At 41.6% G+C, this 14895-nt stretch overlaps 1 protein-coding gene across 4 annotated transcripts in view; it reads right to left on the bottom strand.

Annotated features, from left to right (window-relative positions):
• The window catches only part of SLTM (SAFB like transcription modulator), a 28595-nt gene that overhangs the window by 11180 nt on the left and 2520 nt on the right, over positions 1-14895 (bottom strand). For 3 of the 4 annotated variants that reach the window (XM_044438607.1, XM_044438608.1, XM_044438606.1), the window contains exons 2-9: positions 10692-10779; positions 9543-9607; positions 8980-9150; positions 4936-4983; positions 3959-3983; positions 2180-2648; positions 1565-1614; positions 555-667 (exon numbers count right to left, since the gene is read on the bottom strand). In XM_044438607.1, the coding sequence (XP_044294542.1) occupies positions 555-667; positions 1565-1614; positions 2180-2648; positions 3959-3983; positions 4936-4983; positions 8980-9150; positions 9543-9607; positions 10692-10779 (1029 nt within the window). The remainder of the gene's footprint in view (positions 1-554; positions 668-1564; positions 1615-2179; positions 2649-3958; positions 3984-4935; positions 4984-8979; positions 9151-9542; positions 9608-10691; positions 10780-14895) is intronic. The other variant, XM_044438609.1, reaches the window with a different exon arrangement.

Here is a 14895-nt window from a genome sequence, read left to right as displayed (position 1 = left end):
TGAGCTGGAGAGCAAGTTTGAAAGCAAAGGTTTCCATTTTTCTATCACATACAAGGACAAAAGCAAGAGAATTTCCTTGAAAGCTACGTGCCTTGTACTTTCCACAAGCAAGGGCTAATAATTGCTAGACAAACATGTCCTCCAGGAGCTGGAATGTTAAGTTTCTAGATTTTTCAGCTGACAACCTAAATATGAACAGTTTGCACAAAACACACACAACATCGAACAACCTATTATGTTGGGCTTGACCTCCAAGGTCCCAATGTGTACTTCTGGTTTATTCTTTTACAAAAAAAAGAAAAAAGAAAAGAAAAGAAACAGCTTAAACTCAAGGGTAGGCGTCAGAGATACAGTTTCAAGAGAGGATGGGCAGAGAGGGTAACAAGATCTGTTACATTTGAGCTCCATGGGTAAACTGATCGCCCTGACCATTCCCTGGTCTTGCTACAATCCGATTTACCCATGGGTCTTCCAAGAGCACATGCTGGCCCTTGGTCTGCATCATTAAGAAGCTAGTTGTTCACCTCTTTGCTAACACTTAAGCAAAGCCATACCTTGCCATATTTGCCAAAGAGATTTTTCAGGTCGGCAGCTTTGGTATTGGAGGACAACCCACTAACCCACAGGTTCTTCGTAGAGCTGCTGCTGCTCCCACTGCTGGCGCTTCCTAAAATTAAATTTAACAAAGATTCTTTTAGTGCCAATAAGCGCAAAGGGTAATTTTGCAAGCTCATGTCTGTTCACAGCCATTTTCGAAAGCAAGCAGTACACAAAGATTACTGAGGAGTCCAAGACGTGCAGGCTGGATGGCTGAGATGTCATGCTGCTGGGGAGAAGGTCCTCCCAAATGGATGTTTTTGATTGAAAATTCCATTTGTAATTGACTACATTATCTTAAATATTACCATCTTATAACCCTTTCTATTAGGAGATTTAGCAGGATGTTCCTAAATCTCACGGTTCTTTCTTAAGAAAGAGGCACAAATAAGCAGAACTGGAAGGAATGTTTCTGTTTATAGTTTTTCTAGTGAGAATACAACAAGCAACAGAAATTTAAAGCAGTGGTGCGGCCTTTTCAATCAAAGGCCGTATTCTTGCAGGATTAGCTTGCTGGGGAGTAGGCCTTGAAAGCCTGAATCTCTTCTTTCTCTCTGCCCTCCCTTTCCTGTCTCTTCTCCTTCCCATGCCCAGGTAGGGATGCCCTTCAAAAGAGAGGATTTGTCCAGATTCATACTTTCAAAGCACACTTCTCCCCCTCCTTAGACTGAGAGGTGGGGGTGGGAACCGGAATGCTGTGTACTGGATAAAATTGCGTCATGCATGGCCTACAGGCTTCCCACTCCAGGTTAATGCCACCAGAGCCTAACTGTACCATTGAGATGGAGCCTCCTGCTCAAAAAGGCTGAGTTCTGGCAATGATAAAACTGAAGTAGTTAGAGAATGATCAACTCTTGGTTTAAAAAGTATTATGAGCAGGAAGAAAAATCCTTGAGGCTTCACGCAAGATGTCTTGTTACCAAATCAGAAAATACAGGCACATGTACCACTGCATAGCTCATCTTACCTTTGTCATCCTTGGGTGTACTCTTGTTTTCTTTAGATTCCTTAGAAGAGCTAAAAGGAGGAACAAATCAAAGGAAACTGAATGTGCAGAATATGCTTGTCATGAAACTTATACTACTGAACAAATAATTTAAAAAGAGGAAAAAAGAAAAGGTGGTAGGGAAGGCATGGCTGGACTGTAATTTGAGGAAAAGTGTTTTCCCCTCATCATGGCTTCTTGAACTGATTTTCCCCAAGATGCCTGAAGATCTAGATTTTCTGACAATTTTATTCAGTGGATATATGGTAATCTTCTCCACATTTCAGGACTAGGACTTGGCTTCATTTTGGTGTTTCTTAGAACTGAGAGTTGTTCATTACCATCACAAGGGTATTTAAAACTTGACTATTTGAAAAAAAAAATAAAACGCTGTCAATTCATCAATGCAACCAGCAGGACAAAGCATATACGAAGATCCCGATTTTTTAAAAAACACAGGTAACTTATGGCCATCAAAACATTTATAGGCAGGAGCATAAGATACTAATTACAAGTTTCTTGCTGCTACCCCCTTAAGGCAGAGTGATCTTATTGAATGCTGGCAGTATCTTAAAGAACTGACATAGAAAGACAAACCTCTTTGCTTGACCAGAGGCCCCAGTAGACGAGGGACCTTTCTTCAAAGTATCCTTGTCTTTGTCTCCAGATTCTGCTTTCTTCGTGCTTTCTCGGGCTTCCTTCTTGACAGGATCCCCCTTCACGCAGTCTTCCTTCTTACCATCTTTATGGTTCTCGGTCATCTCATAATCTTTGTCTTCCTTCTCCAGGCTCGGTGCAATGGCATCTTGCCCATCTTTTGACTTGCTTGCTTCTGAATCTGTAATTTTCAGATTTTTACCTGTTTCTAGAAGGTCATCCCCATCAAAATCCAGAGTGATGGCATCTTCGGCCTGGATTGTAACCGATATGTTATCATCCTCGGCTTCTTTCACAGACACGTTAGCTTCCATCTCTTCGTGAGCCGAGTGATCAGCCTCAGCTAGGCTTTCTTCTGAAGGAAGAGGTTTAGATACTTCTTGTGTACCATCACCAGAACCTGCTTTATCTAAGAGGATTTAACAGGAATAAATATGGCAAAACAAGAAGTTTAAACATTTCATACGCATAAGCTAGAAGAGAGGACCTAGAAAATACAAAGCCAGTTATTAGAACTGATGGAAGGTTAGAAAAAAACATAGGGGGCATTAACATATAAACCCATCTTTTACCCAGGATCGCTCATTCTTCATGGTAAACAAATTCTCTAACAAAAATATCAGACTGAAATGCAGGAGCTGGGCAGAGCTTCCATCCAGAAGATACCTGTTCTTCAGTACAAGTATCTGCCTTCCAGTGCAGGTGTTGAAGTGCAAAGCAGTGTTTTTTTCGCAGCCTAAGGGCAAGTGGCAACCGAAGTTAGTATTGCCGCACTTCCATTCACAAGTCTCTTCTCCTTCCTCTGTATCCTCATGACGGCCCACAGGTGAACAGCCGAATCCTTCCCAGGTGTGTGTCCACCAGCCTTCTGCTTTCCAGCTCTTGCTTGCCGCCGAACTGTAGCTACAGCGATCAGCTGTACCACTCCAGACAGAAGCTTGGGCCAAAGTTCACTAGGTCCACAGTCTTCCTCCAGCATCCATGCCAGAGCACTCCCAGTCCCGGTGTGTGTGTCTCCATCAGCATTCTTGCTTTCAGTGAAGGAGGTGCCATCGGGGAGGTGTTGCATCAAGTCTGTAGAATGCACCCACAAGCACTATTGCAAGGTGTCCATCGTTACGCTGGAGTCACAGTGATCCCATGTCCTTTAGATCACAATGTGTAAGGTCCTTAGCATGCTTCCTAGAAGTCTTCTTTAGTATGACGTTAATGGGGGGTGGGGTTCTGTAGTTTCAGCCCACCATGTAGCTTTTAGATGATGCTTTCCCACATGTTCCAGAATTTCATTTAAGGTGTTAAAGCATGATGTGGCAATTGCCAAAGTGTGGAAGTAGTGTGTGGTCCATCTGAATGGCATTCAAGTTCCATTCTGTAGAATATTTAATTCTCATCAGGCATGAATCAGTTACTGCAGTGCAAGATAAAGCGCAGACACCAAGACTTACCGTGCGCACAAGATGCATAGCCAAGGGGTTTGGAATCTTTGTTCCATTAGGGCACTGGTTGGCCTTATGCAAGTGTCACACATCCACTGAAGTAACTGATCTATACATTTTGAAGGAGAGAAGCCAGCTGAGAGCACAGATCCAACCACCATCCTTGGCAGAGGCACTCACAGTTGGCATGTCTGATAGGAAAGAAACTAATGCACCTGCCATCTACAAAAGGCAACTTGGAGTGAATTAGAGCACTCAAAACTCTACTGAATTTAAAACATACCTCTTTCATTCTCTTCTTCTCCATCCTGTAAATTAAATTAAATTCAGGTAAGTATCCTTGATTAGGAGCCAGCTTAAACATAGCAGGGAAACTACTGTTCATTTAGGGCAATAATTTGATGCCTAATGATGCAAAGCCTCAAGTAACTGTCTTTTCTCCAGTTTAAATCTCAACTTTACATTCAACATTCTGCACCTTATTCAGGAAATAAGGAAGAAACACACAGAAAGATCTGTGCTACCATTAGCAGATGGCCCATTTATTGCTTCAAAGACCAGCTTATGGATAGTATGGAAACTCCAAATACAAACTATAGGTAGGACTGATGAGGAAAGCATCGCCATTACCATCTTGACATATCTAGGAAGCCCATACATCAACAATGTGAGGCTTTTTTTTATGCCTGGCATCAGTGCATATAAACAAACGCCTCACAGTCTCCAAAATTTTGGTACCTGAGATTAAGAAACCCCCAGAGCATCTTCTCACAAATGCAACAGTCGTGCTGTCGTGCCACTCCTGCACATCCCACAGAATGCATACAGGCCAGCTCATCAATGGCTCAGCTCTTTCACTCACGCTGCCCTTCAATGGCACCCAAAGCCCTTGCCCACTGAATATGACATCACAGCATTACTGCATTAAAGCCCATTTCTGTGAGACAGCAACAGCAGAGGATGTGAGGCAAAGTCAACACAACGCAACCTTTCGCAAAGAAGCTAGTTTTCAGGATGTGCCACATCCCACATGGGAGACCACAGCCCATCCTAGAAAATGCTGACTAGGCTTTGGACACTAGGCTGGATGCATCTACATTGTCTTTGTAGCCTAATTCTACAATAAAATCAAAATTGTGTGAAGCTTTCTAAAAATGCAAAAACACCTCACACTTGAGAGGGGCCCCACAAATGCCTTTTCCTGCATTCAAGTACCACCAGCCTCCTCATCAATGTTTATAAGGCAATTTAGAAACTTACATGAGCAGCAGCCAAGCTTTCGTCTTCTGTCTCTCGAATGTCGTTGCCCTAGGATGAGGAAACAAAGCAAGGCAAACAACGTCAGCTGGCTGGACTGCAAAGGCATGTGGAAGAGAAAAGTGGCACTAACAGAGAGAGCATGAACTCTGACCCACAGCCGGCCTTGACACACTGCCATGGATAGTTGACTCCCACTGGGGAGAGAGGTACACTCAACAGATAAGATGCTTTCTAAAAAAAAAAAAAACACTGGGCAGCTTTGCAGCCCTCTGCCTTCTCATGATCTCTTGAAGCAGAGGAATTTCGCCTTATTGAACAGAATGCCGATGACCTGAAGACAGCTCACCAGCTGCTCCCTCATGCCGCCCCGGGCAGCACCATTGTTGCCTGCTCTAGAACAAGTCTTTCCCAAGGTTAGAAAAGGCAGCCTTTTCTAAAGTGCACTGAAGCCACTGGACAGCATTAAAGAGCTTTGCCTGACTCTCCACAAGTTGAACTATTGTTAAAAAGATAGCTCCTTTAACTAGTGTGGACTGCAGTAGGGCTATTTCTCTCCTCCCGTCCAAATCCAAGCGACTCCTCGAGGAATAAAGAACTCTCATCCTCTAGGCTCTTCATGTATGACTTACCAAATAGGACCTTGTGGCAGAGGAGGAGAGGTTACCCTCAACTGAGGCAGGAAGCAGCCTCTGGAGCAAAGGGCCCACAAACTGCATTTGGACATTGTAGCCAAGCATCATTTCCTGGTAAATAGCTGTCTAAGCCTAGCTAAAGATGTAAAGTCTCCAGAAATTTTTGATGCCATGGCAAAAACAAACAAAAAACTCACCATCCCCCTACCCCACCCTGCTCCACAATTGTTTTTGGAACAAAACAAACCTTTATTCTATTTCAGAGGGAAACAGAAAAATAGGAAATATTTTTTAGCATTTTTACAGACCAAAAGTCACTAACATTACTTTAAGAGCATAAAATGTATTTTGTATAACTTGGTTGGCTCATAAAATTAGCATTAAATCTGAAAATATTGAGAAGTAGACTCAAGCAATTTATAATTGTTGCCTAAAGCTATGTAATTAAATGTAATACAGTACTTCTGCGAAACTATGTACATTCATTTTAAGATCTTATGTTTGCCAAGAAGGGACTTCAGGAAGGGGTCTCCCAGAACAACCAAGAATCCAGAAAAAGCAGGAAGAGGAAGGCTGGAGAAGCAAGCAACTCTTCCTATTTGGGAGGACTTGATTGGGTGGCATTTAGGGAACTCTGGTGTGAAGCCACAACTAAGGAGAGCTTATTTGGCTTCTGAGGAAGACTTTTTAAACTAGTGGAAATGGTAACCAAGCACAGTTAAGCATTTATTCTCAAGCGATCACACAATATTAAAGAGTGACATTTTATTCCTTTTCGTAATTCCTCAATATTTATTCTGAAAGACAGTTCCCAATGGTAGCATCAATCCCATGCCTACACCATAGGAAACAGCTACTTAGTTGCTTTTAAACCCTAAAAAGTAGATACAGACCTTTTATTTTGCTGCCAGCTTTAGCTGAGAATGCATTCCATAAAAGTAAGGTCTACCTGGTAGCTTTATTAATAAAGCCTCAAAAATAAAGATGTACGCCTCAACTTAAAAAAAAAGACACCATAGGTGTGATCAGCCGGTCACCGTTCCATTGCATATGATGGCAGTGGCAGAATCATTCACAGAGTCTCCCTGTGTTTGTTTCAGAACTACACTAGCTGACTTGTGCAACAACTAATCAGAACAAGCCCAGAAACATAGAGCAGAAAACTCACACTGTCAAAAACTCATGTTTTCTTCACATATTATGATAAAAGTGGACTCAAGTCACATATTGAAAAACTGAGCATGAGATGGAGAATCCCTATTAGCAGAAATTACATTAGCTCAGTAATTTTAATAAGAAATGAAAGAAATGACTGTGAAGGGAATCTTACAGAGGGTTTCCTCAGGGTTTCAAGTTTTCCAGACATTTTTACATCTTCAGTATTACATAAGAGCCTTCCTATTAAATCATGTTTAGAAATCATGCTGGGGGAGTAAGTCCCATGGAGTTCAGCAGCATTTACCAGAAGCAGAATGGGAAGACTCCAGCTGACCCACCCTGACACAACTAAGAATTTCACAGATGCTGCCTGTTCTCAGGTCCGAGGGGGAAACCAGAAACATGCATCACACAGTGTTCCTTGAAAGACAGAAGAATTAGAAATGAAGGGTTTTGTTCAGCAAAATGCATGTCTCCTGTAGCAAATTGGGGGAGTACACATGAACTTCCTTTTTCAACATGAACAAGCTATATTTATTTTTATTAATGAGTTTGCCCTGAGCATTTTGGCAACTCATAAACTGAATAAATAAAATATTATGACTGGCGTGAGGAAAGAGAGGGTCCTTCCATTCATATCTGCTCAGACCAGTAACATATGCAGGCAAGTGGACAGAAAGCAACAAAACCAACATACTTCACTCAACAAGGAAATCTTGCTGCCTGCTTAGGTTTGGCAGTTCTTTGCCCCACCATTTTGCTTTTGTTTTATCCCCCTGAAACGTATGGTGTGGAGTGGAAGTGGGGTGAGCTTACAACTTCTTTGCAATATCATGGTAGAAAGCTAGAATGAGATACCAGCTGCTAAGGCAGCTTATTCACCATCCCCAGCAGAATGCTCTCAACACTTGTCTGCCTTTGAGGAGCTTGCTGATGCACTGAAAAGGAACTGGAACTTCATGTTTCCCCTGCAAAGGCTCTGCTTTGCAGGCAGAAGCACCTGCCTGGCATTCCCCAGACCAGCACATCACCACCTGTGGAAGAATGGAGACGGGAGTCCCACAGCTCTTGGGATCCAAGTCACACAAGTACGGATGGAGACAAAGCACCCAGTCTTTCCACTGCTCCCATTTTGCTCTCCCCTGAATAAGAGGATAGATCAACACTTTTCATACCCCTTAATCAATTTGTCCAGGAAGCAAAGACAAGCAGCTTCTCTGCCTCAAACTAGGCTTTTGCAGAACCCAAGAACAACAGTGAGGGCAATTACAGGTTTTTATTTTTTAAAAAAATTCTAAACTCCAAAAAAATACTCCAGGGTGATGTATAAACAGTTAAAATCTACATTACAAATCCAATATTGAAACTGAAACACAGTAAGAACTAAGAGGTAGTAAACCTGCTATAACCAGCAACCGCCCACTTAATCAGATTAAGATGCCTAGGCAAATAAAAACCAATTTCATTTGATGCCAAGTATTATTACATCAGTGCAAGCTGAATTTTCCTTAGGAGAGCATTCTGGTATTGGGGTGCAGCCACTGAAAAGGTCATCCCCCTCATGCAGAACACAGCTCTCCTGTGGCTGGCTTCAGCTGATGACCTTAACATACACACAGGTTGAGGTGAGAAGTGGCACTCCTTCAAGTATTTGGACCCCAAGCTGTTCAAGCCCTTAAAGGACCAGGATCTTGAATTAATCTTGGAAGTGAATAAGAGAGCACCAGTGTTTCAGAATGGGTGTACTAGAGCTCCATTTGGCTAAGCCTGCCTGAATTCTAGTCTCTGATTTCTGCCCCAGCTGAAGCTTCTGAACTGTGCTCAAGGGCAGCCTTTGAATTAACAATAAAAACTAGAGCTTGCTATAACATGGATCCCTGTAGATAGGTTATTCCTGCCCATGAAAGGCCATAGCTAATAAACCAGTCAAGGCTAGGAAAGGGGAATCCAGACCACTTGGGCTTTGGTCCACCCCTAAACTGCACACCTTTTGACACTGCATGCACTGAAAGAAGGGAAGTGCAACCTTTACAAGAACAGGGAGGTGTTTGCCAGGGGTAGGAAAGAAGACGGATTTGTAGACTCCTCTGCAAATAACAACAGCATCATTTCAGCAGATGGCAACAACAAAAGACTGGGTGGCATTCATTTGTAGTTTACAGAATATAACAAGTACCACAACTAAATGGAACAATTACCAAAAATATTTTAAAAGATAACTCCAACAATCTGCTGAAGGGGTTCTGCAGGGTACCTGGTTTTCATTGTCCTTCTCTGACTGCTTTGAATTAGCTTTCTTCTTGTCTACAGGAGGCAATGCTTTCGAATTCAAGGATTCATCTTCATTTTCTGCAGGTTCCTCAGAGTCTTTCAGTTCGTCATGTCCATCCTGGTCACTTGCATCCTGAGCTTCCAATTCACTCTCCTTTCAAAATGAACACCACGATGTAGCAGAGGGAAATGGCATGAATCTTGCATTCAGCAGCTTTTAAAACTAACGTTTCTAGCTAGCAAAAGGGCCTCCATACTAAATTGGAAAACAGGTCATGCTTCCACTGAGCTTACTTGAGGCTTTATTCTTATTGCAAGATCACATAACAATGATAAATTGCCAGATCAGCACGAATAGTCGCTTGTACATTCTTCAAGGTTTTGTTTAGAGAAAACAATGGAAGTAAACTATGTTTTAGGTGCCATCATCCGGTATGCTGCACAGTGAACCTTTACTCAGCCATTCCAATGAGTCCACTAGGACTTAATCCCTAGTAAGGGTGCTTAGGATAAGATCCTCAAACTTATTTTACATAACAAAATTACCTTGACCAAGGAGTCATCTTCCACTGAAGCATCACAGCTGAGTTCATCAGTTTCCTGCTTTTTACCTAGAAGGACATGTTAATTCATTCACTGTTTTCCAAATGGGCTCTCCAAGTCTCAGAAGGGCTCTCCTCTCCAAATGTCCCAAAGCATATACTAAATTTCACACAAGCACCCTAAAGCACACAACACGTTAAAATACAAAACACAACACAAAAGCAGCAGCTACCAGGGTAGGGACACAGTCAACTCTGCACAACAGGAATATGAAACCTTCAGTTCAAGGGTTGAATTCCATCTTGAAAATGTTCTTCAGATCGCATTCCAGTGATGGACAGGGCTGAAGACAAAGCCCCACAGAACTTCCTCTGCCCTTCCCCATCGGATGTCAGAGCAAAGAAGGGGGGAAGAGCAAAGAAGGAAAGGTTCTAGAGATGTAATATCCAAATCCTTCTGCCATATTCTCAAAGATGGGAGGGAGCGTCCAGTCCAAGCCAAGAGCTAGTCTAATGCTATTGCCTTCTACTGCTCACCATGAGGGGAAAAAGGAGTTTGTTTGCTTTAAAACCAAAGGAAAGAGCCCAGCATGGCATTGGAAAAACCAGAGCACTCCAGCATAAGGATGGGATTAAGTGATGTGCAATATTGGTTATGTGCACTCATTCACCTCTGTAATTATTTTTATACAAGCTGCCCTAGGTACTGCATGGACAGAAAAATGAAGTCTAAATAAAATGAACAGACTATGGTTTATTAAATGCCATTGAGAAAGTCAATTTTCGTTCACCCAAAAACTGCAGGGATGCTGGTTCTCGGCCGTCTGTTTTCAGAAAAACAGGGCACAAGAATTGAGGGATACAGCCTGTGAGGTGGCCCTGTCCAACATGATCCCTCCAGATAGTCCAAACTAAAAACTTTTACCAGCCCAGATACTTGACCATGCTGAATGGGGCTGAACAGAATGGAAAGAATCACACTCAGACAGAACACCAGACTTTATAAAGGTCTTGGCTGAGGAAAGCTGCACTTAGCATTTAAGCAAATATCAGAACACTGATTTGCCTTACAGAAAAGTACTTTTAAATGATGTATAAATCCCTTGGCCATTGTTACAATTTTCAACAAATTCGCTTTCACAGAAGTTCTAACCTTTTCCTTTGGTTGGTTTCTTGTTAGGAGTATCTACTGAAACAACTATTTCAATATTATCTGGGTCTCCACCTTCCTCTTCGATGGCCTAAGGAGAAACAAGACACACCTGTGTTATATCAGAACTACAACTTAACTCTTACATCATACACATCAAATTAACTTCACTTTCCAAAGTACAAAGCACAACTCGTGTTGGGCTCTGGGTGGAAAAAGGAAGCAGCATTTTCAGAAGTTTCAGACTTTTCAAGCTCAGACCCATGTTACAGTCCATACTGTGTTTTGTCTCTGCCTGGCTAGCCAAGGGATGCACAACCCACAGACTCCACAATCCCATGCAATCTCTAGACACCTCTTGTACAGTCCCAGTGCTTGCAGGGTTGATGAGAGGGTGAGGTGGCTAAAGCTGCCCCCTCCCTACAGCGACTACAAAGGAGCCAGCTTCACTGCTTTTGCACCACAAATACCTAGCTATTTGCTGAACTGCAACTCTAAAACGTGATCTCACTCAATACAAGTGAGATCACATGGTGGGCATGTCGTGAGCGGAGCCGGCTGGTGCCGGAGGTCAGACTAGATGGCCCGGGAGGCCCCTTCTGACTCATTCTGTTTTCTATGTTTCTATGTTAGATTTTCATTTGCAGCACAGCAAAACAGAAAAGCCTGCTTAACCTAGTGATCTGGCTCATACATAATACTAACTGATGTTTTAGTTAATGGGTGGTTTCGTTAGTGAAATGAGGCGGCACTGATGAGTGAAAGGAAAGATGGGTAATAAGAGCATAAACATGTAATAAATGAAGAAGAGGAGCCCTGCTGGATCAGACCATGATATGGGAGAGAAAGGGAAAAGCAATTCAGTACATGTCTGATCCATAGTATTGAGAGTCAAGGTTTTCCAGGGGGCTAGAGCTATTCACAGTTTCTGCACAGTTTTAGAGCCTGGACCCCTAACCCCTGTGAGTGAGGAAGTACAACGCTATATGGAAGTGTTGCTTGAGTATTTTATATGCATAGAAAAGATATATACATATACTAAGACAAATCCGACCTGTACATATGTGATCCAACTTACATACAAATCTGACTTAGAGATGTTCTCAGGAACCAAACTCATTTGTAACCCAGGGACTGCCTGTACTTGCAAATGCAAATGATATCTTGGTTTAGCCCTGATGGTTTTTACACCTTTGGCATCTCCCTCACTATTGAAAGCAAACTGACCAACAACCCATGTCTGCATATACTTATTACTGATGAACAAATATGATACACAGAATGAGCAAGAATAGAATATCAAATTAATTATCTCATTTTGTCTAATCAACAGAACACCACTTTGGTGTCTGAAGTAACTATGGCTCTCAGGTTACACCTTATACAGCAAAACCATTTGTTTAATACCAAATGAATATAACACATTTTCAGTAAGAGTTTATCTAAGCCATTTAACTGATAAAAGTATAACACAGTTAATGCTTCTTCTAGGCATGTTTTGGTGATATATTTTTATTGATATATGTGTTCTTTTAAATTTCTGCCTGCTTCCTGAATGCTAATGCATGGTCAGCACAAATGGAATCTCCACACTCACAGCTAAAACAATTGGGATTACAGTACTGGAAGGATAAATGTTCATCTCTTACAACACAATGAATTCAAGTGCTTGCAATGTTTGAACAGGTGGTTTATAGATACTACTTTCAAATGAATAATTATTTTCATATTTGGTGTACTTTTGTTGAAGTTTATATATAGTCCTTAGAAACTTGTATTTTCATATTCAAATTTTTATGTTCAATTCTGTGCAGCAGCAGTTATTTTGTTGAAATATTAAAATAAAAAGAAGAAAACATCCTGCTGGTACTTATTTTAAAAGGATAAACTAGAACATACATATACTTGTGTCTTTTACAAGCAATGTGAATATCATTACACTTGCACAAAAGGACCCAAGTACAGAAACATCCCATAAGCAACCTTGGAATTAACATATGGTAAAAACTGTTGGAAAGGAAATGAAGATTACTAATGCATTTGTTATTGATCCACTTAATGAAGATTATAATTTCAGAGACATGCAGGTGTTTATATTATTTGTTATCACTAATAATTACCTGCAGTAACTGCTTCACCAACCTCTGTATTTTCTGTTATTTAAAATTTAACGGGCCCATCCTAGGCAAACTGAGTAACTTTTCCCTGTTGTCTATATTTGATTCTAACACATCATCCTCCTTTTAGCTAATCCTCGAATCTCTGCATTCTCAAAAATCACCTGAGCCACATCTATAAACAGCAGTGGAAGAAAATCCACAACATTCTTCAACAAGCCATAAGAAAAAGATATTTCCAAGCAAACCACTTCAGTTCAGGCAATTAACAAGTCATCTGCAAGGTAGCTAGGCTTAATCAACCACTGGTACATGAATTACAAGTAATTGTCATGTTCACACAATCACTTCAGTTTAAGCAATGCGCTTATGTCCTATGCACTGGTCACAGGAACAAAATAAAAGTGCCAGAGAAGCAAGACCACTGGACCTGGCAAGAGAAATAGTCCACATATGAAACTGCCTTAATGCAAGTCAGTCTTTTGCTCCAACTAATCTTGGTGTGATGAACAGTAGAATTTTAGAGTGTCTTTCTTTCTTATCATCTGGCACCCAATATCCTTTAACTGGGGAGCCAATCTGGGTTTTTCAGCAATTGAAAAACTACTGAGCTGTGACCACTCCTGGTTGGACCATTAGATGTGATAGGTCTTTTGTGCCTCTGTCCACCACAGAGTATATACCTATTTACACTATGGAAAGAAAGCTTTCTCAAACTCAAACACCACAGAAGATAGACATGGTTCTTATACAGCCCTCACAGAAGGTTTGAAAAACATAACACGGCTTCCTTATATTCTCACAAAGACAGTCAGCACTCCCTTTAGTATAATGCAAGAGGGGTCACTTGACCACACAAACATCTGAAGCATAGTAATGCGCTGTTCCATATTGCAAGAGGATACAGAGCACTGCCCCCCACACCCAAATGTGCTGCACACCAGCACCAATGTGCATAAAGGCAAGCAGCTCTCATCTGGGGGTACCTTTGGTCACCTGTATATGCTCAGGCAGCAGAATTATGAATGGTTATAAGTTTATGAACAGTGACCTACCACTTAGCAAATATGAATCTGTGTCCACCCTAAAAGCACTTACAAGAAATTCAGTTTCAAATGGGAATAAGCAATAAGCATTTAAGACTGCCAGGAGGACCAAAATATGGCACTTGACTTCACATGAACATGATTAGGGTTAAGCTGTCCAATGACTTTGGGTGACTGGCCAAGTCATGCTATTCGATGCAGGAAGCTGCACTTTTCATGCAGGGGTCATTAAGGCCGCAGCTCCCCTTCTAGTGCACGCACGCACGCACACACACAAAAACCATTACTGGGCTGGGCCTTTCTCAAAGTTTTTCTTTTTAAAGAAAAGGGTACGCTTTCTTAAATAGTGCCTGCAGTACAGAAATCAAAGCACTTAAAAGGACTGCAAGCCTTGTTTGTTTGTTTATTGTGTTTCTACAAAAGGCAATAGGCCATTCACAACAATGAAAACCATACCAAACATCCAATAACTGTACACTGTAATGACTTAACATGACAGTCTAAAAGAGAACTGAAAGCAAAACTTAGCAACAATACAAAGATTTAAAATCCAGCTAAGAATTTAAAACAAGAGACAAAACAACTAGAATTTTAAGGAATTAGCCTCAAACAAAATCATTTATGATGCTCCTAACATTTCTAAGCATTGTTGAAACAAGCAGCAATTCCCAACACAGGACTTTCAAAAAACTATTATCAAATACAATCTATATCCTATCCTCCCACCAAGTAGGTCTTTCTACATTCTATTACAAATCTTGGCACTTTGCACTGATCTGTGCAGAACATGAGGCCTGTCAAGAGCCAGTGTGGTGTAGCAGCTGGTGTTAACCTGGGATTGGGGAAGTGACAGGTTGAAATCCCCATTTCAAGAGGCTCCATGGGAGACATTGGGCCAGTCACTGTCCAACTTGCCTCACAAGGTTATGGTGAGGACCAAATGGGGTGCAGAGAAAGATACCTGAACTACAGTCGACTCTACCTTGGGCTCCATGGAAGGATGGGAGAAAAGGGAGAAAAATTACTCAGGTAAGGCACAGTCCC

The sequence above is a fragment of the Varanus komodoensis genome, unplaced genomic scaffold, assembly GCF_004798865.1.
Source record: "Varanus komodoensis strain SLA01 unplaced genomic scaffold, ASM479886v1 scaffold33, whole genome shotgun sequence".
Taxonomy (NCBI): domain Eukaryota; kingdom Metazoa; phylum Chordata; class Lepidosauria; order Squamata; family Varanidae; genus Varanus; species Varanus komodoensis.
This window is presented reverse-complemented; position numbering and strand designations above follow the sequence as displayed.